Genomic DNA, 27730 nt, shown 5'->3' on the forward strand with positions numbered 1-27730 from the left:
GCATTCACTATCTGGCTGTTCACCCTGACTCTTGCCGTGAATCCAAAGAACTGGGTGGGCTTACCATTGAAGACAATCCTGGGCTTGCCTGGCTGGCCCTGGCCGCTCTGGTTTCTGTAACTGCTGGAGGATCTTCCTGTTTCCACTTAGATCTCTGGCTGAGCTTCAGAGCATGGGGTACTAGACTGGATCTGGGCTTTCCTGGAATCAGGTTTTATAGTACCTCCTTTTGGTGGGGGAGAGGAGGTACTCCTCTGAGTTGAGCCATGTCATCCCAACATAGTTGCTACGGCCATGGCAGTGAAAGGCCTGAGCCCAGATAACCCGATTGGGGTATGTAGGGCAGGTGGCAGTGGAGATTCTTCTAGGCCATCAAAAGCACTGCTGCTGGGGTAGGGTGGGCAAGCCCTGCACCCTGACCTCAGGCTGGGGTGCTCCTTTTCAGCCAGGACATACCCAGCTGGCTGGGTCCCTCTTCAGCCCCAACTTGACTCCCAAGCTCTCTTTTGTCCTTTGTTCCTGACTGCTCTTACCTCCCTGCCCTTCCTCCCAGCTGTTTTCTAGTTGCCCCTGCCCTGTGGCCATGGACTGACCAGACCAGCATTCACAATAAAAGTTTGTTCTACGTTGACAGTGTCATGTTCCCTGCCCAACCTTCCAGGTGGAGGTGCTGCCACAGGGACACTGGTGTGAACCTGGTGGTACTTGAAGGGAGTAGGGCTTCCAGGAGCCCCACCTCTGCAGGTGTAAATGCTCCACTAGCTAGCTTTGAACTGCCTGTGTAGAGAGATACCCACCCTGCCCGCCTCCAGGTTGTGTGGATTCATCGAGTGAGTACTAGTTCTGGACGAGCTACATGCAGTGTGGAGCTGCTGTGAGTGGGCTGGCCCACTCCATAGATGGGCGGTCACTTCTGCCAGCTCTGAGGTTGACAACCCTGAAGCTCGGAAGGGAAGGGCTATCTCCAGTGCTGTGTTCCTGCTAACTTCACCGCTTTCCGCAGCCAGCAGGAGGCCCTCTGTGACTCCGTTTTCACATTTGTGGCTCTGGCTGACTTAGGCTGGTGCCTTTGTAGTGATGGGTCTACAGTATGGGGCACAAGGCACAGTGGAAGACTGTGCCTTCCTACAGCATTGGGCCACAGTAGGACTTCATTTCCTCCTCACTGTGCCCCTGTAAGCAATAGTGCTCATTAGAACTATTATGTTCAGGTGCCATCGCTATCACTCTGGTATCTGGCCTCAGCCCCTCAGGGAGGTAGGTCTGGGTATGGCCAGGGGAGCTAACTGAATTATGTTGAACTGTCATTAATAGGGACTACAAAGGTCTGTGCAGAACTCAGCCCTCTCAGCTCTCCATTTAGAGAAAATACCAGCCCAGTCAATAAAGAATAAAGTTGGTAATCCATGAGTCTCAGTCTCACAAGGGCAAGACCCAGCCTTCTGTATGTGCAACTTGCATGAGCAGCATCTTTTCTAGGACAGAGGCTATAGGGTGGGGTGGGATGGAGGTAGCCAGGTTCTCATCACAGGCAGCAGCTGTTCAGGGTCATTGGTGCCTGGCACTGAGATGATGTAACAGAAATATGCCATGGTACAGGGGTGTATCCAGCTGGGGCTGGGAAGTTAGGGAGACAATGCTGTGAGGGTGAGACTGTAAGAGGTCCAGAGAATTCAAAACTTGTTCAGGTGGCAAAGACAGCCCTGATGGTGTATGGCTAGTTACGGGACTGTTTGCTGGGAGCTCTTCCTGCCCAGTGATGTGTTTATGGAATGAACTGTGAGTACAGATCGTGTCCTTGGACTCTGGAACAAAGCTCTGGGCCAACTTGTACTCCAGCCAGTGCCCTCTCCTGCCTGATGACCAGTTCCTGCTTTAATTTTCTCTGCCATGGCAAGAACCAGCTCTAGGCAAGATACCATGGTCAGTAGGAGGCCCTGAGCTGAATCTCCCCCAGACTCTGACAGGTCCTGCAGACTGGTCACAGATACCTCCTTAAGCCTGAGACCCTCTGCCTGTGTTAGTAGAAACAAGAACTCTCCTCCATAGTACTCTTGACAGCTCCTAAAGTCATCTTACTCCCTCCAGTCCTCAAATCCAGAAAACACTGGAATGGACCTTAGCTAGGGTTCCAAGTTCATCCCAGTGGTTTTTAGCCAAAGGCCTAGGTTTCTGAGAATTAGGACTAAGTCTTTGACTACAGTGGTTTGGCTAAGAATTCAGTCCCCTGTATCTCCAAGAGCAGCTGAGTTGCTCTGTGACAGCCAGGAGAGAAAACAAAACATAATGCATTGATCCTGGACAGCCTTTATTTTTATTTATTTGTTTATTGCATAGGCATAAATAAGAGTCTGGAGAGATTTTGTTTTTATTTTGTTTTGTTTTAAAAAAAGAACCAACAGTGCAGCATTTGTGACAGGAGAGCGCAAAACAAGCCCTGAGAGTGGGGCTTCCGCTTGCCCCTGCCTGACAGCTCCCCCTGGCCCTTCCCATAGGCCAGGACCAAGCCCCTCAGAGGCCAGGAACTGAGTAACAGCTGGTGCCCCTCAGAATGGGGCTAGGAATCAAGCTTGTAGCTTTTTAGTTAAAAAACAAAAAACAAACAAAAAAAAACCCCTGAAAATTCTATATATAATACAGCAGGGCCCTTTAGTCTAAAAGCCTCTTCCTCCCCACACAAGGTAACTTCTGTCAGCCTCCCTCCCAGCCCCCTACCCAACTGCCCACATAGAGAAGGAGCCAGAAAGGAAACAGAATCTAAGCCAGTGCGGAGAGCCCAAGGGGGTTGTTTTAGAGTGGACAGGGCCCTCACTAGGGTCTCGTAGATGGGAGTGGGCTAGTGTAGCCTTTCCACCTGACACCTTGGCACTGGATCAGAAGAACCTGCAAAGTCATTTCCCCTCTCGTGTAGGCAACCCTGAATGAATGGCCCCAAAGACAGCCTAGGCCCTCCCCTAGGGGAATGGAAAGCTTGCTGCAGGCACAGGCAGGGTACAGCAGGGATGAAGTGCAGAGTAGACCCTCACCCCACATCAGGAGAAAAAGCAATGGTCCCTAGCACTGGGGACTGTCTAGGTTGGCACAGACTACAGTCCTCAGAGACACATAGGAGCTGGTACCTCCAGAATTCAAGAAACCCCTGGGGCCCTATGGGCCATGGTACCTGCCATGTTGGGAGAGCACAGCATCCTTTACCAGGCATCTGCCAGAGAATCCCCACTGCATAGTGCTAAGCACCGCTTTAAAAGGCCACGAGACCCCCTAGCTCACCTCCTTGTGGCTTTGGCATCTACCAGGAGCCCCCTGATGCCAGTCCCTCCACCAAATATAGTCTCACTTGCTGACTCCCAGTCCTCCAAAGCATGCTACATATATACACTCTGGCAGGCATCTAGCTCTAGAAAGACTAAGAGGCATGAGAGCCTGCTGCCAACCTCAAGCTGCTTGGCTGTGCAGGGAATCCAACACATGCTTTGTTCCTGCTCCTGGAAGTGAGTGCTATCAAGCATGTGTCGGCAGTGGTGGGGTGCTGTGCACCTATTCTCAGAGCAGGGATAGATGCTGGGAAAGGTGAGCCTCCCAGGTGGCTAGCAGCAGGCACAAGATCTCAAAGGGCTAGTGGGCAGGCTCTCCATGCACCCGGAAGCGGTAGATGCATGTGTACTCGGGGTGGCCCCAGTTGGTCAGGATCCGAAGCTCCACCACTTGATATGTGGCCATCTTAGAGGCCTGGGTAGAGAAAAGGGGTTCATTGTCACAGAGTCCCTTGACACCTCACCAATAGAAGGGCTAGGGGAGTCACTCCAGCAGCTAGATATTCCCTCCCTTGGGGCTCAAAATAACAACAACAAAAACTGAATTTCTAAAGTTTCTGTCTATTTCTTAGAACAAAGTTTCCTGGTCAAAGGCCCTGGGGGACTTCAGGGTTCCTAGGGCACACTAGCCTTTGTGAGCCAGCCCTTGGGCCACATGTGAACAGTCTGAGTAACAAGGACCAGTACAGTTCATCCAAGACCGATGAATTCATTCCCAACCATAATTAGCATTATCAGTGCAGAACTTTCATGGGAGTCTTGTAGACAGGGTTTGCTTTCTTCTGAAGTGTGTGATCTAGCCTGTATTTTATGCTTAAAAGTCATAGTGTTACAGGGCTGAAAAGCTGGCCCAGTTAAGAGCCAGTTAAGAGCACTGGCTACTCTTCCATGTGATCTAGTTCAATTCCCAGCACCCATATGGTAGTAGCTTATAGTCTAACTCTGGTTCCAAGGCATCTAAAGCCCTCTTCTGGCCTCCTAGGGTACCAGGCAAACAAAAGATGCACAGAATATATGCAAGCAAAATTCTCTCTCTCTCTCTCTCTCTCTCTCTCTCTCTCTCTCTCTCTCTCTCACATACACACACACACACACGGGGGGGGGGGGAAACAACACAAAGAACTAAAATGAACTGAGCTCCAGAACCTGCCCCTACCAGGCAGAGAAGATTGGATATCCCCTTATATGCAGGCCAGATGCCCACATGATCATCCTGAACTTCCATCATAATTACATCCTTGTCACAACCCTCCTTTAATAAAATAAAACTCACTTCAGTGTCGCCCCTGCCATCTCTGTGACAGTGACAGGAGAGTAATCTCTACCCTATACCCTGAACTAAGGCAGGATGAAGGACAGCTCTCTGAGCCCTGTGCCTGGCACTGTGAGTACTGGAAGACGCCTGCTATTGATGCTATGAGGGACCACCCCATGAGCACACAATCCTGTACCTGGAAATAGAAGGTCTGGATGGGCTCCCCATCCTGGTCATAGGCGAATGTGCCAAGAAGTGTCCCTTCCTGCTGCAGGTCTTCATCAAAGCCCTGCAGAAAAGCATACAGGGATGGGGAAGAGTCAGGGAGGACCACTTCACTCTCACACTGCTGTCTGCACTGCAGCCTCAGACAGTTACCCTAAAGAACCAGGTCTCAGATGGCTCTCCTCTTTTAAATGCACTAACTCCCTAGCCACCAGAGCCACCTAAATGTGATTCTTAGCCAAGACACCCCTCCTTTAACTCCCACCCCCACCCCACCCCACCCCTGCACAGACTTGGTACTCACAAAGATGGCAAAGTCCTTGGGAGCACTGGAGATAGTGCTATTGGGTGACAAGGCCTTAGGCACGTGCTCTAAGGTGACAGCTGTGGGACGGATTCGAGCAGAGAGACGGACCACAGCAAAGCCTTGAGGCCCCTGGAATGCCCAGCAGTTACCTGGGTGCACATCTGGCTGGAGGGGGTGAAAGGCATGTCAGATAAGGGGCTTTAATCCAGGTCTTGCTGACTGAGACGGGCATACCCCACTGTGCTTAGGGTGCACTAGGCTCTCACTGACTGCCCACCTGGAGAATGACTCGGGGTGACTGTGAGTGGTACCACAAGGGGATGCCAAAGAGGCTGAGGAGGGCTGTCTTTGTCTCATAAGTCTCAGAACACCGGGTACTGATAACACTGGCTCCTGTCATAGGAAAGAAAGGTTTTAAAACTCACAGTGGGGAGGCCCAATAAACTCTGGTGGTTCCAGAGCTGAAGAGCCATTACCGGATTCCTCACAGAGCATGAGGGACATGTACCTCAAGCCCAGTACTTAGCTCTAACCCATATTCACAAGGCCTCTCCCAGCCATCTCTGGCTTGGTTGGGAGTCTGGTTGATACTGGCCCAAGCCCTGTATGCTTAGCACTGGGCTGCCTGGGCTTAGCACTAGCCATTTTAAGGACCAAGATAAGGCAAAGTGGTGAAGACAGCACACACACCTCCTGATTCCAGGGCGTAGTCTACCATTCCAATACGATCCTCACTGTAGCGCTGCAGGGCCTGCTTGACGATCCGGTGCACTTGCTAAAACATGTCCCCAGGAGACAGTTTGATGTGAATGGGGCACAGACACTAAATGCATACCCATGGACTGACTACTAGACTGGCACCAATAGTACCCAAGCAGGTCTTATACACCCCCACCATCCACACTTGGCCCAGAACATACACCTGAACCTCCAGCCAGGAGGGTCTATCACTTATGTCTTAGAATGTACAAGGAGCTGGCAGTGTAGGACTGTTCAAGTCTATAGCTTCCAGGAAGAAAGCAGTGTGCCAGGAGGGTAGTCATCCCTTACCTCCTCTGTCACCCCAACCACGCCTTCTTTCTGCAGTGTCCGTCCCAGAGAGGCTGCAGCTTCCCTGGCTGACTTGCCCTGCATCTCAGCCATGCTGGCAAGGATCTTGCTCTCCAGCTCCTGCAGCTGAGCATGCAATTCATCTCTCTGTAGGAGTCCACTACTGGCACCCCTTTCTCGGAGAAGGAACTGACTGACCCAGTCAGGAAACTGGGATTCCACCTAGGGACAAAAGCAGTGTCACTAAGACTCTTGCAGAATGGCTGGGGCTGCTATGGCAGGGCTGGTGGACTGTCACTCAAGGAGGGAGCAGAGCTGGAAGGGAAGGAGACCCAGAGAGAGAGGAAAGAAAGAGGTTAGGAACTGCTTTCCAGGGAACAATGACCAGGAATGGGAAGCATTTCCCCCAGAGCCCAGGTCTGCATCAGTCCTGCATCAGTCCAACAGTATATATGCCTCCAGACCAGCAGGCCAGGGTTACTGCCCCACTGATGGCCCCGCCCCCAGGTGGGTGGTCTTGGTAGGATGTTTGCCCTGGCTCTGGGTAATTCCAACTCACATCAGCCCTGGCAGCCTGGATTTTCTGTGGCAGCAGTCCCACTTCATCTGCCACCGAGTTCTGTCTCAGAGTCAGGGCAGCCAACTCTTGCCGCAGGCTGGCCAGCTGGGCTTCCAGCCGTCCCAGCTCCTTCACAGAACTCTCCTGGAAGGCCTCCTGGGTCATCCTAATCTCAGAGGGAGAGAAGCAACAGAAGGCCATGGTGAAGAAGGAAGAGGACCCCCTCCCCCCCCCCCGAATGACACCTGTCATAAGGTGTATGCCCATCGCTCACTGTATGTGTGCAGGAGCAGGACTACCCTTGGAGTATGGCAGCAGAGCACAGCACATGAACTTGGGAACTGGCTTGCCCGTCTCAGAGCTAATTCTGGTCTGAGTCCCTCTAAACTCAGAGTGCACAATTCAAAGTGAGATGGCTTCCTGTGCCTTTACAGCTTGGTCATAAGAGCATAAGCCACATAGTCCAGTCCACAAGCTCCAGTTTCACTGCAGTACCTACCTGTCCCTGCCACCCCCAGTCCTTACCAACCTGCCCTGTACCTAAGAGGCTGCAGGCAGGGTCCTAAGCTAAGTTTCAACCAATCTTCCCCAAGGAACCAGCAGAGCCCTAATGGGGTGGCAGAGCAGGCCTTGGCCAGATGGCAGCTATTACCTTTGCCACTCTGTCTTCAGCTGCTGGACATGAGCCTCAGACTCCTGGAAGCAGGAAGAAGGAACAAGGACAAGAAATGAAGAGTTCAAAGAAATCTGAGGGTCTGTTCTTTGCTTAATCACACATCCCTGCTTCAGGGTCTCCCAGCCCTTTCAGCAGAGATCAAACCAATTAGAATCCTTCGAGTCTTGCTAGACTCATTCTCACCCATGCTTATGTTCACTGAGCACAAACACATGCAGCACAACTACCATCCTTGTCCCATACACATCTCATTGAGCATCTATGTGAGGCAACTTCAGCCCCTAGAGAAGGCATGAGAGACTACTCCCTGTCTACTCAGCATCCCAGCAGTATCCATGGAAGAAGCAAGCACAGATCTAAGTTTGGGTGAGATCCCCAGTACAGGACTGCATGCCCAGCCCACTGACCTGAGAGGCTTGCACAATCTTCTTGAAGAGGTCTTCCGAGTCTTGGTGATGCTCTGCCCTCAGGGTGGCCAGTTCTTCCTGCCAGATATGAAGAAACTGGTCTTTGTGTTTGCATTGTTTTGTTTTAGGGCTCTGTGTAGCCCTGACTGTCCTAGAACTCCGAGATGTAGACCAAGGCTGATCTCAAACTCGGAGATCCACCTGCCTCTGCCTCCTGAGTGATGAGATTACAAGTGCGAGTCACCATACCCTGAGAGACTGAAGTTTGACAGCTGCCTTTGGAGGAACACTTGTGACTAGGATGTAATCTAACTAGGCTCATTCTGGGACTTTTAACTCCAGGGTTTCAGCTCCTGGCCATATGCTATAAGGCTCTGAAATACAAGGAGTACCACCTAGTGTCTAACACTTTACTAGTGCCAGGCACTATGCCAGGCACTCCTACCATGGAAGATGGATCATCCCCATCTTGACTGGGTACCTCTATATTACTGTCTTCCCTCATGCCCTGCCAGGCCTCCTGCACCCAATATGTGCACTTTCAAGGGTTTCTATGGCATTACCCTTAGGGGATGTGCAGTCCCACACCCAGGCAATGCTGTTCCCCCACCTGGATACGAGACATTGTATCCCTGCGCAAGTCCTCCTTCAAGGCAGCTTCATGACGGTTCACCAACCCTTCCAGGAGAGACAGGGTCTCCTCATGGTTCAGGCCACTGCCGCCTCCGTGGCCAGCAGCTCCCTGCCGTAGCTCCAGGCGTTCCAGCCGAATGGCTTCCTTCTGCCAGTTGGAGGAAAACTCAACAGCAAGAGCTTCCAGGCGCCGCTCCAGGGAGTGTACACGAGAGAGAATCCGCTGCTCTGCCTAGTGAAGCCAGAGAAAAAGAACAGAGATTAAGGAGTTCAGGGGAGCCTACCACAAGGCTTCCTGAGTATGGCCACTGAAACAGCTGGCAGAAAGAGAATTCAAGGGGCTCCTGACTCAGCATAGCTGGGACATGACCGCAAAGTACATACCTTTAATTTCAGCACTCAGGAGGCAGAGGCAGGCAGATTTCTGTGAGTTCAAGACCAGCATGGTCTACAAGTGAGTTCCAGGACAGTCAGGGGTATCTAGTGAGACCCCCTCTCTCTTGAAAAAAAAATTAAAAAAAAGGCAAAACCAGCTGGGACACAGCTAGTAGCTGTGGCACATGCCAGGAGATATAGGGCATTCACTGCAGGGGGAGGGGCAGGGCAATGCTCCCTAAACATGTAAACATCAGATCCCAACATGGAGGAGAAGGTGGCTAGGAGAGGAGGTCTGAACACAGGAGCTAGCCAGAAAAATTTCCATGAAGTTGCAGGATGGTCATAGGGACCCACTTGAGCATCCCATGAGCCGTAAGGTTGGGATAGGAGGCAGCTTTTGGCTTTTACGTGCTTTTGCTCTTCCATACATAACTACACCAAAGGAGGAATGGTTTAAAAGCTTTGCACTTTCCTCATTTAAAGGAATGTCCTACAGAGAAGATACAGTAACAGCCATTTGGACCAAGGGTGGCATCTGATATTATGTCATAAATTCTGAAGATTGTTATTGGTCAAACAACAAAATCTTTGCCTAGAGAGATTACAAAATGCAATCTAATTACTGTCCCTTAAAGGGCAAGGGACTTTGTGGCAGAGATCTCAGGTTGTAGAAATTCTGTTTTAAGCATATGCTCGCATGACTCAAAAGGCAGCAAGCAGCAAGCACAGAATCCTGTTTGGAGCCTACCCGCCCCTGCCCCTGCCATCACCTCTCCAAACCAGCTGTCTTCACAGTGCCACACTAGCAGAAGCCAGGCCAAGCTCTGCTGGCTTTACTCCTTTCCACATGAAAAGTGGTTCAAGATCTGAGTTTGCTCCTCATCCCTTCAAAGATTAACTTTAAAAGGAATTTGCAGCTGACATGAGAGGCCATCATTTTAAGAACTAAGATTTATACTCAGAAAAAGGAACTTGCTGGAACACACAATTTAAAAGCTTAACTCATCGGGTACAAGAGAAGTTCAAATCAATCACTAGAGGACAAAGAGTTGGGAGGGTGGATTTGTTTGTTTTGTTGAGAAAGGGTGTCAGTCAGTCTAGACTATCCTGCAGTTTACTTATGTAGCCCAGACTAACTGCAAATTCATGGTGATTCTCCTGCCCTAGCCTCCCAAGTAGCAGGACTTCAGGTGTTAGCCACCATGTCCTGCTGAGACAAAGAAATGTGTGAGTGTGTGAGTGCACATGTGTGCATTTGTGTGCCATGTTCATATATGTGTGTGCATATGCGTATGCCCATGTATGTGAAGATGTACTTGTTTATGCACAAAGGGAGGCCAGAGGTTGGCATTATGTGTACCCCTCTATGGCACTCCACCTTATTTTTAGACACAGGCTCTCACATTGGACCTGGAGCTCACCATTTCAGTTAGCCTGATTGGCCAGGCCCTCGAGATCCACCCGACTCCATCACCAACCCCAGCACCAGGTATGCACTAGTCATACTGGGGATCTGAACTCAGGTCTCTTACCTGTGCACTGAAAAAGGCCCCCAACTCCTGGACAGAGTTTTGGGTATCCTGTATTTCTACTACATTCTGGTTATATGTCCACTTGTTACCACAACTGACTACAGGCCCCTGGAGAGCACAGCCTGGATCTGCCCCATCTTAAGACCTGAGCAGATTATAAACTGACCTCTGTCTCTCATTCCCATGTCTGCAGCTTCTGCAGAGTGGCCTGGCAGGTTACTTGTTGTGGGGGGGGGGGCTTTCCTCTCCTTGCCTCCCTCTCCTTGAATCTGGTCAGTCCCTAATACTTGTTCTTCCAGGTCCCAACTGTCTGGCTTGTTAGAACACAGCTGAGCTGCTATGGGAACAAGCCCAGGCTAGCTTGACAGGTGAACAAAGAGCACCTGGGGGCAGCTGTCCCATTGAAGGCCCACTAAACAACCAGCACCACCTGTCCTGGTGTAAGGGCATTACGCTGGCCTGCCCCTGTCACCTGGCAGAATGCACTCAGGCAGTACTCTGGTCAGCCCAGGGTTCCATGAGTACTAGTCTGCAGGCAGGTGTAAAGGACCCCTTTAAAAGTCAGACCCCTGCCCACTTACACCCTCTTATGCCTTCCAGCTCTGCTCCCCTCCTGTCTCCCCCTCTTCTGTTCCGGGTGCCCCTAAGTCTCTTCCCTTCCCCCTCACTCCCCTTTCTAAATAAACTCCTCATTCAAGCTCTATCTGCCTGGTGTGTTATTCTCTCCACCTCTGTCACCCTCACCTGCTATGGAACCTATTATGCTCTCCCACATGATCCCTTACCTTGGGACCCCCCCACTCAGGACCCCCACTCGGGACCACACCACCACCTCCTTCTCCAGCTTTATTCCTATAACTGTAACAAAAGAACAATACCTGGTTCAGCCCAAAAGGGCCCACTGGGCCCTCCAGACCACAGCTACTACATACTTGAAGTTTTATGCCACAAGTTTAAGTTGGGGGAGAAATGGGGGTGCCTGATCAGGATGTTACACACAGAAGTCATGGCAATATGGAGAAATCACATTGAAAGGCAACAAAGCTCCTTCCTTCTGCTTTCTGAGCATGTACACAACTTGAGTCATGACCTACGCCTCAAACAGCCAGAAAAGGTGTTGTGGTTTTGTGGCTTTATGTGAGCTGGGGTGCACCTGCAAAGTCAGGCTGCAGAAGTCTACTCACCACCCTCAGCACCCACAGACTCACCTGGAAGTGTGGAGAGGCATCTCTGGATTCCCACACCTCTGGCTGCCTCCTACTCTCCTTTGCTGCCCACCAGGAGGCCAAGGTGGGCTGCAATGTATGCAGCCCAAAGGGGTAAAAATACCAAGCACCTAGGCACAGGGAGAGAGTGCTTAGAATGTGTCATATGGCCTGTGTCACTCATTGTGAGTCCTGCTCTACCATGGGTAGAAACAACATCCCACGACCTCACAGCTCATTCATGCTCATATCAGTCTCTGTGTTATTTCGATCATTCCAAGACAGTGACACTTATGTGAAAGCACCTTCCTTTACCAGCTCCATATTTCCAGGGGTGGAACCCAGCCCTGATGGTAGCCCTCGCTGTCTCAGTGCACAGTCTCTTGGGGGAGCTTTCACAACAACCACCACTGGCTGCCCTATCCAGAAGAAGGTTTAAATGGCTCAAGCAGCCATTTGTGAGTGGGCTTAGCAGCTCCCCAGCTCCACGGGCTGCTGACACTGAGCATCACTCAAGAGAACACAGCCCCCCTTTTCAAGGTGGGACACTGAGGCCCCAGGGCCCAAGACTGCAGCCACAGAGAAACAGAGAGGGCCTGAAAAAACAAGTCATATTTGCCACTAATCAGCCATGAGCAGCAAGGGGAATGGAGTATACACAGTCACTAGCTTGTGTAGACATCACCATATACATACTCCCTGAGCCCTCCCAACTACACATTCCCTGGCTGTGACACCAGCTCCTCCAACCCTATAAGAGAACAGTGAAGCTCAGACTGAGCTGTACTCAACACCTGGGAAAATGCTGACAGGATAAACACTATGCTATCATGAGTAATAAAATAATTATTATTCTTGTAACAGGAAACAAAAAGGAAACCAACATTTGGGGAAATGTCCCGCCTTCTTATTAATAAAAGTGGTGGTGGATGTGAGTTGGAAGACAGAGTTCCAGGACAGCCAGAGCTAACACAGAGAAACCCCATCCCAAAAGGGAAAAAACAAAACAAAACAAAAGACTGTAAAACCAACTCTCTACAAGCTATTGCAGTCATTGAAAGTGAGTCTGGGATTACACAGCCACATCACATGACACTGGAAACTCAGTGGAACTGTCCAATGAGAAGCAGAATACACAAGGCAAAGATGACAAGAAGGTCCTGTGACAGGCCAAATGAGGCAGGGCTGTGGAGAAGCAGCTCTTAATGTCCCAGTCAGTTCTTTTTTCCGCTGTTTCACAGCTTCTAGCTTAAAGACAGCCAGAGGTTTCACTTGATCTTATAAAAATGACTTGCACACTCTGTCCTGATTTGGAATAGAGGAAAAATAGCTGCTCCTAATAATAGCGCAGAGTTCCTGTTTGCTACCCACAGAGTGGCTGTCCAGGGGCATGTTCCTCCCAGAGGCACTCTGTACCATAGCAAGAGCAAGGTCAGAAGAGGCATATCTCCTCAGCCTGAGATACTCTCAGACAGGACAGCCTGGGTCAGTATGGTAGGGTTGGGGGGATGAGAAAGTCAGGTCCAGGGCTCTGTCTGTGACCCACTCCACTGGATCACTGTTAGTCCAGCATCTGTCACACCCTGTCCCTGGATCACTGTTAGCCCAGTGAGTGTCACACCCTACCCCTGGATCACTTTTAGCCCAGGGGCACACCCTGCCCCTCCCTCTAGCTTCCCTCTCTTCCAGCCCGCTCACCATAGGTAAGACCAGTCAGGAGCAGCAGGAACAGGAGGAACCACAGAAAAGTCTTCAGGTTCAGCGAGAAGTGCCTGGACCTCAGGAGGACAGACAGAAGCTGATGTCAGCATGTGGGATCTGGGCTTCCAAGCTCCACTCAGTCCCTTGGGACTTTTCTAGAATTCTAAACTAGAGTTAAACATGTACCCTTGAGTTTCCCATGGGATGAGAGCCAGTCTAGTGCACTAGAATGGTACCTGTGGGGCCTAAGAGTGGGGAGATTTGGGCTCTATTTTTCTTTTAAGATTTATTTATTATGTATACAATGTTCTGCCTGCATGATAGAAGAGGGCACTAGATCTCATTACAGATGGTTGTGAGCTACCATGAGGTTGCTGGCAATTGAACTCAGGACTTCTGGAAGAGCATCCAGTGCCCTTAACCTTTGAGCCATCTGTCCAGCCCCAGCTCTATGAATTTTAAAACTTATGTGTGTAGATGTATGTGCAGGTGAGTGTAGATACTTTCAGAGTCCAGAAGAGGGTGTTATATCCCCTAGACCTGAAGTTACAAACCGTTATGAGCCACCATCTAGGAATCTAACTCTGGGAGATCTAGGAATCCACTCTCTGGAAGAGCAGCCAGTGTTCTTAACTCTCCAGCCACCCCACACACCCACCATGCATACCATACATATATTTTTTGAGGCAGGCTGACCTGGATTTCCTATGTAGCTCAGACTGGCTTCAGACTCTGAGTGCCCTTGACTGATTCTCAGTTCTCTCGGATTCTTTGGTGACTGCCCCTCTTCCCAGCAACACTAGTCATGCTCCATGACCTGGACTTGGCCAGAGATGCCCTGACTGGGTCTAGCCTTTGCTTTCTGCCCACATGGCCCTAGGCCTCTGCTCTGCTGGTTTGGGAACTTGGGGATAACCCCACAGCATCCTTGGACAATGCCTCTTTATGGCTTCTGACCATGAACAGGGACCTCTGGAATGTAGCCTGTCACAGGCCTGAGGAGGAATCAGGACTTTCTACCCTATTTTTGAATTAATGCTTCAAGGTTTGTGGTTTGCGAGTGGGAGCAAAGCCACCCTTTCTCTGAGGATCAGAAGTGGCTGAGCTTGGTTCCTAGGAATGACCCAGGTGATGTACAAGCCTGTGTTCCAGAGTATGGCTGGAAGAGTTATTAACTAGGAAGGAAAACCTGCCTACGCCAAAAGCTACATGGTGAGCAACATTCAAGCTCAGATGCTCTATCAAGCCCTGTGCTACCAGGTCTTTCTGAGTCATCATCAAGGCTGCAGTTTCACTCACCTGGTTAAGACGAAGACATCCAGGAGGGAGGCAGCAGTTGTCAGGCGGTACCAGGTGGTGCCAACCCACCAGTAGAGAAGACTGAAGAGTCGGCCTGAAAAGTGGCCATTAAGCCTAAGACTTGGTCATATTTAGCACACTACCCTTTCCCCATCTGTAAGTTCCCTGCCCAACCTTTGCCCCCTCTGTCCCACAGTACCCCTTTGCAAGTTCACCTGCTCAGTCTCCCTATACCCCAACCTGTTCTGCAGTGACTTATGTTCAGCCAGGGCTTTCCCACAGCTCTTGGCGCCCAGTGATTATTCCACAACAGGCCTTCCTGACTCAGTAGACCTGGGTGCCCAATCAGATACAGTAAGAAATGACTGCTGCAGAGTACAGAAGTAGCCTAGCACACAGCAAGAACCCACCTGGAAAAGTGACCAGTGACCAGACAAATGAGCCTGCCCGAGATGCTGCACTCCTTAACCCTGCCCCTGAACCATGCTGGTCAGAGTCCGAGTAGCCTGCAGGGAAGGGAAGGAAGCAAACTCAACTCCTGTCATCCTGAGCCCTGGATATGGAACCTGATTTCTCCTTGAGCTGAAGCCTTACATCCTGCTCCCAGAGTATCAGACTGGCCCAGAACACAGTAGGTCAAGGAATGTTTGTGAATTGATGGAATGGGAAATCTCCAACATCTTTTTCCTGGTGCTGCAGATTGAATCTAGAACCTGTGCTTGCTACAGCACTATGCCTCTAAGCCACATCCCCAGGCCCTGACAATTTATTTCCCCTTTCCACCCCTCTCCTGGCTGACAATCTCCAGGCAGTTGCTTAGAACCAGACGAGGGGATCACTCCTGCATGTAAGAGAAATTACTGAGTATTGACCATGCTTGAATCCCAGGTTAAACTGCCCTAAACACAGTAGTATGGTCATGGATCACTCACAGACTAGTGGAGGACACCTAGGACACAAAAGTCCTAAGTAAGGGACTGCTTGAGTCAGGAGGGAGAACTTGGTTCAACACTTAGTAAGGTGTGCACATGTGTAGTAAGGTGTACATGCATACACACACACACACACACACACACACACACACACACACACACACACACACGAGACAGACAACCACCCAAGGTTGCATGTTTGCTAGGCAAATTCTCTACTACTGACACTCTATCCCAAGCTCTCAGTGAAGCTGTGAAGTGCCTACAACATGTGAGGTCTTCTCACACTGTCAGGGCGCCCCTTGTCCTTGGTCCCCTGTAGCCCTAGAGTCCACTCACATGGGCTAATGAGACAGTACCTACCTGCAAAGTCATCCTCTGACGAGTAGCCCGAGGAAGAGCCAAAAAAGTCCTCTGAGACCTTGCTTTCTGTGGTGAGCCCATTGGCTTTGCTGCTCTCTGAGCCACCTGTGCCTCTTCTCCTCCTCCCTCGTAGATCCCCACCTGGCAGGGGAGGACATTGGGTGAGCTCCCACAGCCTCCACCCTAGTAGGCCTGGGGCTGAGGGTTACTAAGAGGAGCATTGGGAACACGGACAGGGGTGGAAATTTGGAGACCAGGTCTCAGGAGGGAGATCTGGGATACTCACTCCAATATGTCTCACTGTGTAGACGGTCATCCAGGAGGGCACTCCTGGCAAGGGATGCGGCCCGGGGGCTGCCTATGTAGGATTCCCGAACCACAGACTCGCTGTAGTAGGAGGTGTGGGAGTCAGAGGAGGGGCCCAGCTGTGGAGCTGGGGACAGGCGCTTCATGTTGTTAGATTTCCTCTTCAAAGTCCTGTGGGTCAGCCATTAGGGGAGAGGCAGGGAAGTGAGCCTAGCCAGGCCAGGAAAGCCAACAGTTCTGGCAGGGCTACTTTGCATGGGTAGGCCTCGTTGCCAGGAGACCAACAACCCATCTACTTCTATTTCTGAGCACAGGTACTTCACTGAATCTCACCAGAGAGGGGCCATCATTCAAGTCAGGTCTATAACTTCAAAGCCAAACATTGTCCCATGCTTCCTAGTGGGACTAGGAGTTTCCACAACCTAATGAAAATCTGGACAAACCTGACCTGGCTTCCCAGAGCCTTAGGGGCCTCATGGTTATAAGGAGGCAGGATGACAAGGCATTGTTGTCCAGAGTCAGGGACCAGCTACTGAGGCCCTACAGATGGTGAAGTATGAGGTGTGGGCCTGGGGAAGGCAGCTGGACTGCCACACCTGTCCATAGTAGACTTGCTGCTGTAAGCCCCACTTACAGCTTTGGTATTTCCTGCCTGGCTTTTGTATGAAGCTGCCTTTCCCCACTTCCTGTTCACTGAATCTGATTCTGGGTGGCCCCTGCTCACAGTGTGTGGAGAAGGCAGCATCCTGGGTCCTGGGATCCTTACAGATTCCTGAAGAAAGGCAGACCCCTCTTGACCAAACAAGCACAGGAGTCTCATCTCCATCCACAAGAGTGGCAAAGGCAGAGCTGCCTGCTCTGTTCCTACCTGAGAGGACTGTCTTTAAATAGGGTGCTCTGGCTGCCTGCCACGGAGCTTGTGCCACTGCTGCTGCTGCCATCATTGTCATCCTGGGAGTAGCGTGTGAGGCGCTGGCTTCGTCTTGACATGATGGGGGAAGAGTAGGGAACCTTGTCCTGAAGAAAGACTTGAGGGAGACAGGACAACATTTAAGGTATGAGGCTACCCAGAGGAGAGCTGCTGGCACTATCTCACTAGAGAGAACAGATGCCCTGCACCCCAGAGAGATGGGGGCATCTCTCTCCAGTCACCTCTGGCCACTCCCTGCCTTGGGGTTTACTTAGGACTCAGGGAGCCTCTTCCAAGGCCCTTTTCACAAGGTTTCCTAGTCCATAGGTTGTTTGTCTTTATCCTCCTTGGCACTGAGCTCTGTGGGAGCCTGAGATAGGCCTCTGATGTGCAGCAGAGAGTGACATGTGACAAGCACTTTTTGATCATGACTTCCTGGGGTGTGCTCTCCAGCCCCTCCCCTCCCCCCACTAGTGCTTTATCCTCTTCCTAAACCATCCAGCCTCACACCCACTGTTCCCCTTCCACTGGGCATGCCTTCCTTTGCTTCCTTTTAGTCACATCCCTGTAGCAGAAACCCTTCCCACTTACACTGCCATGGTGCTCATATTCTGCAGCCCCTCAGCGTATCGTGATGTAACAATGACAATGATAGATGACTCCTAGCTGTCTGGCTCCTTTCCTACTCATCAATGACCCTGGCATAAGCAAGGTGGCCATCATCACCCTTCTACAAGGGAGGAACCTGGGACACTAGCCAGGTCTCTCTCTGCTCACACCTGAGGGGCTGCAGGGACCTAGACCTAAGCATTCCATCAAAAGGTTTACAAGTTGTTACAAGTTGTTTGGGAAGCATTATGGCTCCATATAACATACCCTTGGAACACAGCTGTAAACTATGTGGTTACATAGCACTTACACAACGAGTATTTGCTAACGAACTAACATAGAGGTGGAGCTGTGGTGTTGCAGTCTGGCCTACAGGGCAGTCACAGTCACCCCGTGGGGTGGGGTGAAATTGGTAAGAAGGCCAAGGTGAAAAGACCTGACCTTCCACCATGTGAGGGAAGGTAAACAAACGTTTCATCTCTGGAATCGGAACTCATATCTCAGATTACCAAAACAGGCAACTCATAACCTGGGCCAGCAAGGATTACAAAAACTAACAAGAGTCCCAGGTATTGTGACTTTGTATCACTTCTGATATTCCTGGTCGACAATGACCTCCCAGTGGTGGAAAACACACCCAAACCCTGACCATAGAAACCAGAAGGTCAGGTTCATCCAGCTAGCAAGACAAGCAGCCTCCTGTCTGGGCTAATTGGCGCCTTCCCAGGAGGGATGCCCATCTGGCATCCTTGACTCTCTTTAGCCGGGTTGGTAAAAGGACCAACTGGTAGTAGCCAAAGCAGGACGTTGGCCTGAGTCCTATGTTGTATTCTAATCCTTATAAGGTAGTTCCACCCATGACTGCCACCCCCACCTGACAGCTCCAGATACCCACACCCTCCCCCTCTTAACCCTTGCCCTGCTGCAGCAGATGAAGCCTTTGCCAGGGGAAAAACATTGCAACATGTTTAGACAGAACCCACGCTGTTGTTGGCAAGAATCTAAACGTTCTGAGGTGGGGAGGTAGGGTACTGAACCCTTACAGTGTGCCACCTTCCAGCACTCCCCGAACTGTATGGCCCTTATCTTTATCTTTCATGCTGCATCCTGTTGTCACAAAATAGTTTACCACAGCAGCCATACAGGTTTCACAAGATGACAAAGGTCTACACTGTGGGGAGCCCCTGGGATAGACACTTCTCTACCCCGCCATCAGTTACAAAACCCTCAAATAAAACATCCTTCCCCCACTTCGGAGCCTTCATTACAATTGAGACTTAGCCCCGATCTTGAGGAATCTTACACGTGACATTTCCACTCTACTTCCCGTGGGACACACAGAGTGCTCCAGGCGCTCACCCCTGTCCTGACTCTAAATCACGTCCCGGCGCGCAGCGCGATGGCTTTGTTTTGGTTTGGTTGGGTTAAGCTGTTTTGGAACTGAGCTAAATGGGCCTCTCTTTCTCCTCCCCCTAGAGTTGTGACAGGCGACGGTGGCGCAGGCTGGGAACTTCAGTGCCAGGAATCGGTCAGTGGCACTGCCCTGGGCCGGTTTGGGGCGGCTGGGTCTTGGCTGCCCTCCTCCCCGGAGGCTGCTGGGGAAGTCCCGCCTGGGGACAGCGCCCTCCCCGTGACCGCGATGCGTCAGGGCGCCGGCCCGCGGGTGGCCCGGGGCGTGCGCCGCGCGGGGGCTGGGGTGATCCGGCCTGGCCGGACAGGGCTGCGCAGGACGGCGCTTCGGTCGGACGGCGACCCGAGTCAGGCAGGCGCGGGTCCGCGGGAGGCGGGACCACTCCGTCCCTTACCTTGCGTGGCTCTTCCCGCGTCGGGGTCCTGAGGGCGGCGCCTCAGGCTGGTCCGAGCCGGGCCAGGGGCTGTGACACTCGCGGAGCGGAGACGCGGGACGGCGCGGGGTCGGTGGGCGGACAATGCAGCCGATGGAGGCCCGCGCTGCGCGAGTGGGGCAGGGCTGCGCGCGCGTGGCCGAGTGTGTATGTGTGCGCCTGTCAGTCAATGCTGACAGCCTGCAGCCCATTGGCCAGGCCCAGACGGCCCGCCCCGCCCTCCGTCGCCGCCCATTGGCCGGTTTGAACACAAAGGCTCCGGCTCGGCCCGCCCTCCGCGTGGGCCCCGAAGTCCGCGCGTGGGAAGCGGAAGGCGAGTGCGACCTCCAGGCTGTGAGAGCGGAGTGTACCCTCGCGTTCCCCTGCCCACGCGCGCCCGGCGCAGGGCCCTAAAGGCCTTAGGTGATGGCGCACATGGGGAGTTGTGGAAATGGCCCGAGGGGACCGGGGCTCGTGCTGAAGAGTGGGACAGCTTGCCAAAGCCATCCGTGCCTATATCCATTTTAAAGACAAGGGAATAGGTTCGTGGAGGTTTTCTGTTTCTTTTGAAGAGCCACTCTGAAGTAAAGTTGAGATTAGAAGATTAATTCCATTTTCATTCTGAGGTTGAAGTTTGGTAGGATACCTACCCAGAATGTCCAGAGTTTCTTTCTTAACTTTTGTTTTGTTTTGTTTTTGTTTGTTTTGTTTTTCGAGACAAGATTTTTCAGTGTAACAGCCCTGGCTGTCCTGGAACTCGATCTGCAGATCAGACTGGCTGGAACTCACGGAGATCAGCTTGCCTCTGCCTCCCAAGTGCTGTGTTGAAAGGTGTGGGGCACCATGCCCAACCAAATGGTTAGGACCCACCCCTCACTAACAAAACTTTCACAACAGTTTTTTGTTTTAAGGAAGGTGCCATTCACAACAGGTGGCAAGAGAAAATAGGGCTGGTGACACATACTTCCACTTTCCTCCCCCTAGAGTGAACGCCTGACTCCAAGGGCCTGTTTCCCAATCCCCATCCAAACCCAAAAAAGATGCAGCAGATGCATCTGAGGACAAAACACTTCTGGTGCAATCTCTTCTAATTGTCCATCACTTTAAAGAGCCAAAAGAAAAGAGAAGAGAGGAAAAATGGGGCAAGAAATGATAAAATATCAAACGATGGTTTAGGAAGGCAGTAGGAGACTAAGGAAAATCCTTGTATTGTTTCTACCTTCAGATAAAACCAGACCCCCATTCTAGACTTTCATTGTCCTGTCTGTAAAGGGGATGCTGCCTGCCCTTACAATATTTTAGGACAATTGTGCTAATTACTGTTACTCCTGAACAACTTAAGCTTGCTGGGAACCAACTCCTGCATGAATGCTGGCCGAGAAGGAAGGCACTGATTAGGAGCTGGACCAGCTTTCTCTACTGCCTGTTCTGTATCGGCTCACTCCGATGGGGTCTCTACCTCCAATGCAGGGCCTGCTTCCCTCTGCTCCCAAGTTTGTGTTTGTGCTTTCAGGGCTCATGCCAGTGGGCTGGCTGCAGGCGATCTCTCCACGTGTGGGATGGCTCCATACATTATTGGGTGCTAATCCTGGGTTCTGTGGTTGGAACCTAATGGAAGGGCTTTTTAGAAGTCATTAGGGATTTTGGAGTGAGATGATCCTGGATTATCAGAGGCCTTGTGACAAGAATTTCTTTCAGGGAAAGGCAGGGTTAGAGGGAAGGAGGCAGGCAGTATGACCTCTGAACAAGTGATGAGGCCTAGAGAGTGGAGGAGTCTCACTAGAAACTAGAAAGAACTAGGAATGGATGCTTCCTGGAGCAAAGGAGATAATGTGACCCTGCCACACCTGATTATGGATGGCCTCATGACAGATCATAGATTTTGAGTTTCCAGACTGTTGCTTTAAGTCACCAAGTTTGTATCCATTTGTCATAGAAACCATAGGAAATCAGTGCTGTGCCTTAGGAAGTTCTCGGCTTTGGTATTCTAGGTTCTCATGAATGCTGGGACCCTCGATGTCTCCTGACCATTGTCATGGAAGCCCCTATCAGACCTTCAAGTTATTGTCTCCATCATTTCTTCCTCCTGCCACCCCTCTGCCCCTTCTGGAGAGATCCTGCATTCACAAGACAGCCTTTTCCCTGCCACCCCTGGGTGTCACCCTCCCTCCCACGCCCCAGTGCGCATTGTCCTTTCTCTCATCGTTCCAACGTTGGGGCTGGGCAGAGGCTGACAGGCAGAGAGGGGCCACATTCTGATTTTTTGTCCTCTTATTTTTTTTTCTTTTGCCTCTGGCGATGCCTTCCCTTATATTATAGCTCCATGGTGGAGCTTATACATGGACATTATGCATGAAGGCCTGGGTCCCAGCTCCAGATCTAGAAAAATAAATAATTTAAAGTTTATGTTTCTACACAGGTGGGTATAAAAATGATATTTTATTAGTATATGTAATGGTTTTCTTGATTTATAAGAAATCAACAAGTATATTGTGTCCTAGTTTGGTTCTCTATAGAACATGGACCAAAAGCAGCTTAGAGAAGCAAAGGGCTTCTTTGGTTTACTTGTCCTTCTCTTTGCCCATCACTGTGGGAAGCCAGGGCAGGCACCATGAGGAAACGCTCCTTATTGGTGTGTTCCCTCAGTTTGCATTCTTATACCACCCAGGACTGCCTGGCTAGAGGCAGCACCGCCCTTGGTGGGCCCTCATACATTAATTATCAATCAAGACAATGACCCCACAGGCTTGCCTACAGGTCAATCTGATGGAGGCAACTCCTCCATTGATGTTTCCCGTTTGTTCCCAAATATGTTTAGTTTTGTCTCAAATTGACAAGCTAACCCATGAACTTGATGAAGCTATCTTCACTGGAGACTCTGAGAATCAGAGCTCAGTGGTGTGAGCCAAAGATTGTAACACCACACCCCAACCCACCCTTCTACCCCACCCCAATGTAGGACCACAGGACAGTCCTTGGCTACTGGCCCCTCCCTTGTCCAGGTGAGTGAAAGAAGGCCCATTGCTTTATTACTCTGACTTAGGCCAAGTGTCCTGCTTACTCACCCTGTGACCCAGGGCAAGTCACCGAACCTCTCTGAACCATTTTTCTCTTTTTATAAAACATAATAACAGTCATTCTGTTTGCCACATCAAGTGCCTCTGTGGCGTTGCAGAAGTTAATGAGGCTCTCTGGACTCTGTTGTCTCCCCTGTGAGGTCAAACCAGGAAAGGACAGGCAAAGACTTCAAGGCACAGGCATTGTGGAGAGCCCAAGGTCCTCCCTCAGTTTGTCCTTGAGCTACAGCCAACGTTGGAGGCATCCCTTGTGACACCCACCTGGTAGTGGAATCAGCTGTGTGGCTCTGCCTACCCCACAGCCAATGACAAGTGCGGGCACTCTTGTGGGAGGCTCTCTCACCTCTCCCTGTCAATGTCAGCACCAGCCAGCAGTCAGCAGTCAGGGTGTTGGCGTCTGTCATTTAACAATCACAGGCCAACCTGGCAGGGCGGAGACTTTCATGTCATGCTTCCTAGCTGCAGGAACATGTTTGGTAGCTAGCTATCAGAGGGTGGGAACTCCTGAGAAACCTGGTGCCCCCCGATCCCAAAGGCTGTTTCTCCACCTCCTTGGGATCTGATGTGGGATGCTGCTGCACTCCGCCCAGCCCTGCCATGGAACTCCAGGCACCTATGGGCTCTTTCATCCAACAATTCCAGGAGTCTGTCAGCAGGGGCCACTCCAGTAAAGCTGTTTTATGGAGGGAGCATGATCCAAGGAGAGAACACATAGGATCTGTGTCACAATAGGTCAGGGATGTGGAGGCTCCCAGGCACACAGCAGTTGACCTAGACTCTTTGACCATATTTTCATAATCTCTGACCTCCACACCTGGCTTCTAATAAAATGCTCACTAAACATAGTTTCTAGACCTTCAATCACCTGACTCCTTGGCCCAGCCTTCAGGTGGCCTTGGATGCAGAGCCTCTTTGGGCCTCAATTGTACTCCCAGAGCCTTGCCCATAGCCTCCCCTAAGGCCAGGCCCTTGCTTGTCTTTTTCCCTTTTCTCTGTTGATGAGATCCTGCCAATCATTCAGTGACAGGTTCCTAGGTATCTTCCCTGACACTCATTTCCAACTCAAATTCCCAGGCAGAGCAGTGGCTTCCATGCTCGCCCCCACATCCCACAATCCCTTTATCCCTGTGCCCCCTACTCTCTGTCCTGGGATGGCCCCTAGAGGAGTGGCCTGGATGGGCTGAGCACCCAGAAGGAAGGCAGGAGCAGACTGAGGGTCCTTGATAGAACACAACTCAGGGATTTTGCTCCATGTCTATGGGAGGGCGTACCTCTGACATAAACGTCAGCTGCACCAGCTGCCACAGGAACATTACTGGGCTAGTGGTTAGAAAGCAGGCCTGAGACTCACACAGTCTTGAAGAACAATGTGGGGCATGTTATTTAACTGTGTCAGCCTCAATGTCCCCATCTGAACAATGGGCACATACATGATGTGTGGATGGTGAGTTCCGTGTAAATAGTGTATGACCCCCAGAAAGCTGTGTCAGTGATGGAGTTTGTGTTTGGTCGTAAGGAGCACCTGCTTATTTAGCAGCTCTCACTACAGCCCTGTTCTGGCAGTGTCAAGCAGGATAGGGTACCAGGCAGTAGAGATGATCTATTGACCGGATTAGTGCATCACCATAAGATATAAGTCCCATGTGGGTCATGGGGCATGAGGAGCCCCATAACCAGGCCCTTAGCATGACTTCAATAGCATATGTTAATAAAAAAATAAAAGTCCTCCCTCCAGGACTAGGAAGATGGCCCAGCCCATAAAGTGCTTGCTTTGCAAACATGAGGACCTGAGCTCAGATCTTCAGCACCCATGCAAACTTGCTGGAAGTCCTGCACTGGGGAGACAGAGAGAGGAGGACCCCTGGATTTGCTGCACTGAATTCATAAGCTCCAGGATCAATAAGAGATTATCTCAAAAAACAAGGTACAGCAGGCATGGTGGTGCATGCCTTTCAGCCCAGACTCAGGAGGCAGAGGCAGAGGCAGGTGGATCTCTGTGAGTTTGAGGCCAGCCTGGTCTACATAGTGAGTTTCAGGCCAGACAGTTACATAGTGAGACCCATCTTAAAAAAAAAAAATGGGGCTAGAGAGATAGATGGCTCAGAGGTTAAGAGCACTTGGCTGCTTTTTCAGAGGTCCTGAGTTCAATTCCCAGAACCCACATGGTGGCTCACAACCATCTATGAGATCTGGTGCCTTCTTTTAGTGTGCATGAGGCATACATTCAGACAGAACATTGTTCACATAATAATTTTAAAAACTAAAATAAAAAAGTGAAAAGTGATAAAGTAAAACATCTGGTGTCAACCTCAGGCCTCCACAGACATGTACATCAAAGTGCATGTGTATGTCTGCATGTACATGACTGGTCACACACCACACGCACGCATGCACGCACACACGTGCGCACATACACATACACACACGTGTGCACACAAACACACATATACACAAGCACAAACGCCCACAAACACACATACACACACATACACACATACATACACACACACTCACATACACACACACTTTCCCTCTGTAGAAATAGTAAAAGTACAATTTGCAACCATTTTAACATAAAGATAAACATACTCTCCAAACTTGATTACATCCATTTCTTCCTTCTGATAATAACAATGTTTCCATGAACCTCTAAAACTTCATGGATTCTAGTACAATGGCCTGCCCATACTTGAAGGGTCAAAGGAGCTGCCTGAAAAGATGCCCCAAATGTAGGAGCAGTGGTCGAGGGAAGAGGGACAAGAGGGGACAACTCAGTTATAGGCAGTTATATGAAGATAGCTTGCAGAAGCTTCCTGAGCCCCATCCTGGCCCTGCTTCTGAGACCTCTACCTTGTTCCTTTGTCCCTTTGGTGGACTGGGAGGCCCAAGGATAAACCAATACCCCATCCCCAGCAAATCTCCCCCCCCTTCCCAAGCTGTGGCTACTTGATCTCAGTTTTTCTACCTACAGAATGGGGATAGCACCCTACTACCCTTCCTTTTCCTGACAGGTTGCTGCTGTGGGGACACAGTAGCAATTTGAAGGTCCTTAAGGGCTTGGGGAAAAAGATCTGTGGGGACAGATTAGGTTTTGGGTTGTCATAGCAGTGTTGTTATGTGTGTCTAGCCTGCTTCCCTGAGCAAGGATGAACATGTGAAAGCCCAGCTTCCACAGCATCCAACATAGGGGAAGCATTCTATACTAATCCCCAGGAGTGCTCACCAGAAAGCACAAAGGGCTGGAGGTCTCCTGTTTATGATGAGAGTGTTCCAATCTGGGACCCCAGCAAATGTGTGCCCATCACATCCTCACATTGTCCCTGATTCCTCAGAAACTGTACTTCCTGCTAGCCCAAGTAATCCAGGCTGGCTGGCCGGCCATACTTTCTGCTCAGCTCTGTCAGCTGAGCTCTCCAACACCTATTCAAGCATGCCCAGAGCACTGTAGGCAGCACAGCTTGCAGGTGCCATACAAGACCTCTAGGTGGCCAGAGATTCCAGGATTTGTGGCTTAGTAGCCAGGAGGTGCTAACTGGAGGAGAGCTTACTAGTACACGTGTCAGTTTGACTTGGCAACTCTATTTTTCCATTGATTGACAAGATCCAGCCATGCAGGCCCTAAGGGTCCACAGTTCCTTACCTATTACCTCTCTCCTGTTAGTCCACAATACTCCAGACTCCTTTCTTCCCCTTTCTGTCCCCTTCCCACTCCCCTTTTCTGCTTTGCTCTGGGGCCAGAGTAGCTGTGGCTATTCATCATGAGGGCCCTGCCCTGCTCCCTGGACATGCTCTTTAGATCCTGGAGCCTCTCTGCATCCCTCCCCAGACTCAAACAATTCCATGGTGAGATCCTCTTACCACTCTCTACCTTATTCCTTTGAGGCAGGGTCTTTTCCCAACACTGGAGTTTGTGTTTTCTAGCTAGGTTGGAAGCCAGCAAGCCCCAGCAATCTTCTCCTACAGTGCTGAGGTTAACAGCCCACAAAACTATGACAAGCTCTTATTTGTTTGTTTATTTACTTATTTAATGTATATAAGTGACCTGTCTTCACACACACCAGAAGAGAGAATCAGGTCCCATTACAGATGGTTGTGAGCTACCATGTGGTTGCTGGGAATTGAACTCAAGACCTTTGGATGAGCAGCCAGTACTCTTAACCTCTGAGCCACCTCACCAGCCCCAATGCCCAGCTCTTATGCTGGGATCCAATCACAGGTCCTCATGATTGCACAGTAAGCACTCTAAACTACCCAGCTCTCTCTTTAGCCCAAGGGCCTCATTAGTATGCTGTCCTTTCCCCAATATTCTGAGGCATTTCTGCAGTTCCCTAGAGGCCCTCCTTCCTGTCTCCTCCAGCCTCACCATGATCTCAGCAGATCTTCTTTGAGTTTAGACCTCATCTAGTCAACACACACACACACACACACACACACACACACACCCCTGCTTATCATCTGGGACCAAGTCTGGCTTAGCCAGTCCCCAGTGCCCCATTCACTCTCATAGTCCCCCTCCTTTCTGGTATCTGATGATTTTGGCAGCTGTGTCTGGGTAAGATTCTCATCATTTTATGAAAAGGCCAGCTTTCTGTGTCCAATCTGTCTGTTCAACACTGTGCTATGCAAATAGACTGCCATCCTGTCAGTTGGGAACTTTGGTGTGTGAGGCAAAGGGTGATCACATGACCAGCTCTTAGTACAAACCCAGGGCAAGTCAGTCCACTGATGCCCTGGCAGTTAGCAGCTGGGTTGTCACAGCTGGTTTCTGCAGGAGTTATGTGCGTGCTGGGTGACTGCCCTCGAGAAGATGCCAGGAAGCTATGTCTGGTCTCCTTTATGCCCCAGGCCTTTGCTAACTGTACCCTCACTCTTAGGTATCACTTCTGTGAATGAGTGTCGCTTTACACAGAGTCCTGAGAGCCTCCTGGTGGGTGGGATTAGTCAAAGTGTCCTTTTCTAAGATAACATCTCTCTGTGCCCGCTTGGCAAACCCTGGACAATGCTGCCCTCCCTCTGCCTTCACCAGGCCTGCAAGCCCTCTGCTCCAGTGCTCTGGCCAATGGTAGACAGGACTCTCTGCTGTTGGCAGGAGCTTCCTGAAGCAGAGCCAGAGCAAGGCCCTGAACATTTCTGCAAATGTGAACATCTATAAGTTGTAAGAAGGGCTGG

At 50.8% G+C, this 27730-nt stretch overlaps 1 protein-coding gene across 2 annotated transcripts; it reads right to left on the minus strand.

Annotated features, from left to right (window-relative positions):
- Positions 1-2289: 2289 nt before the first annotated feature.
- Sun2 (Sad1 and UNC84 domain containing 2) lies at positions 2290-19671 on the minus strand. Of its 2 annotated transcripts, none has more exons than XM_051189369.1 (18): positions 19467-19671; positions 17011-17170; positions 16123-16313; positions 15837-15977; positions 14952-15047; positions 14542-14635; positions 13240-13313; positions 11545-11672; positions 8404-8658; positions 7794-7871; positions 7363-7406; positions 6711-6876; positions 6152-6373; positions 5792-5876; positions 5379-5494; positions 5099-5266; positions 4766-4858; positions 2290-3729 (listed from the first exon to the last, which is right to left on the minus strand). In XM_051189369.1, exons 2-18 carry the CDS (start codon positions 17130-17132, stop codon positions 3616-3618), a joined length of 2187 nt encoding a protein of 728 aa, XP_051045326.1. In that variant the 5' UTR covers positions 17133-17170; positions 19467-19671; the 3' UTR covers positions 2290-3615. The 2 variants fall into 2 exon arrangements, with proteins under 2 accessions (XP_051045326.1, XP_051045325.1); XM_051189368.1 differs by having other exon boundaries at positions 13240-13319.
- Positions 19672-27730: the final 8059 nt, after the last annotated feature.

This window comes from Phodopus roborovskii, unplaced genomic scaffold (genome assembly GCF_943737965.1).
Source record: "Phodopus roborovskii unplaced genomic scaffold, PHOROB, whole genome shotgun sequence".
NCBI classification, from domain to species: domain Eukaryota; kingdom Metazoa; phylum Chordata; class Mammalia; order Rodentia; family Cricetidae; genus Phodopus; species Phodopus roborovskii.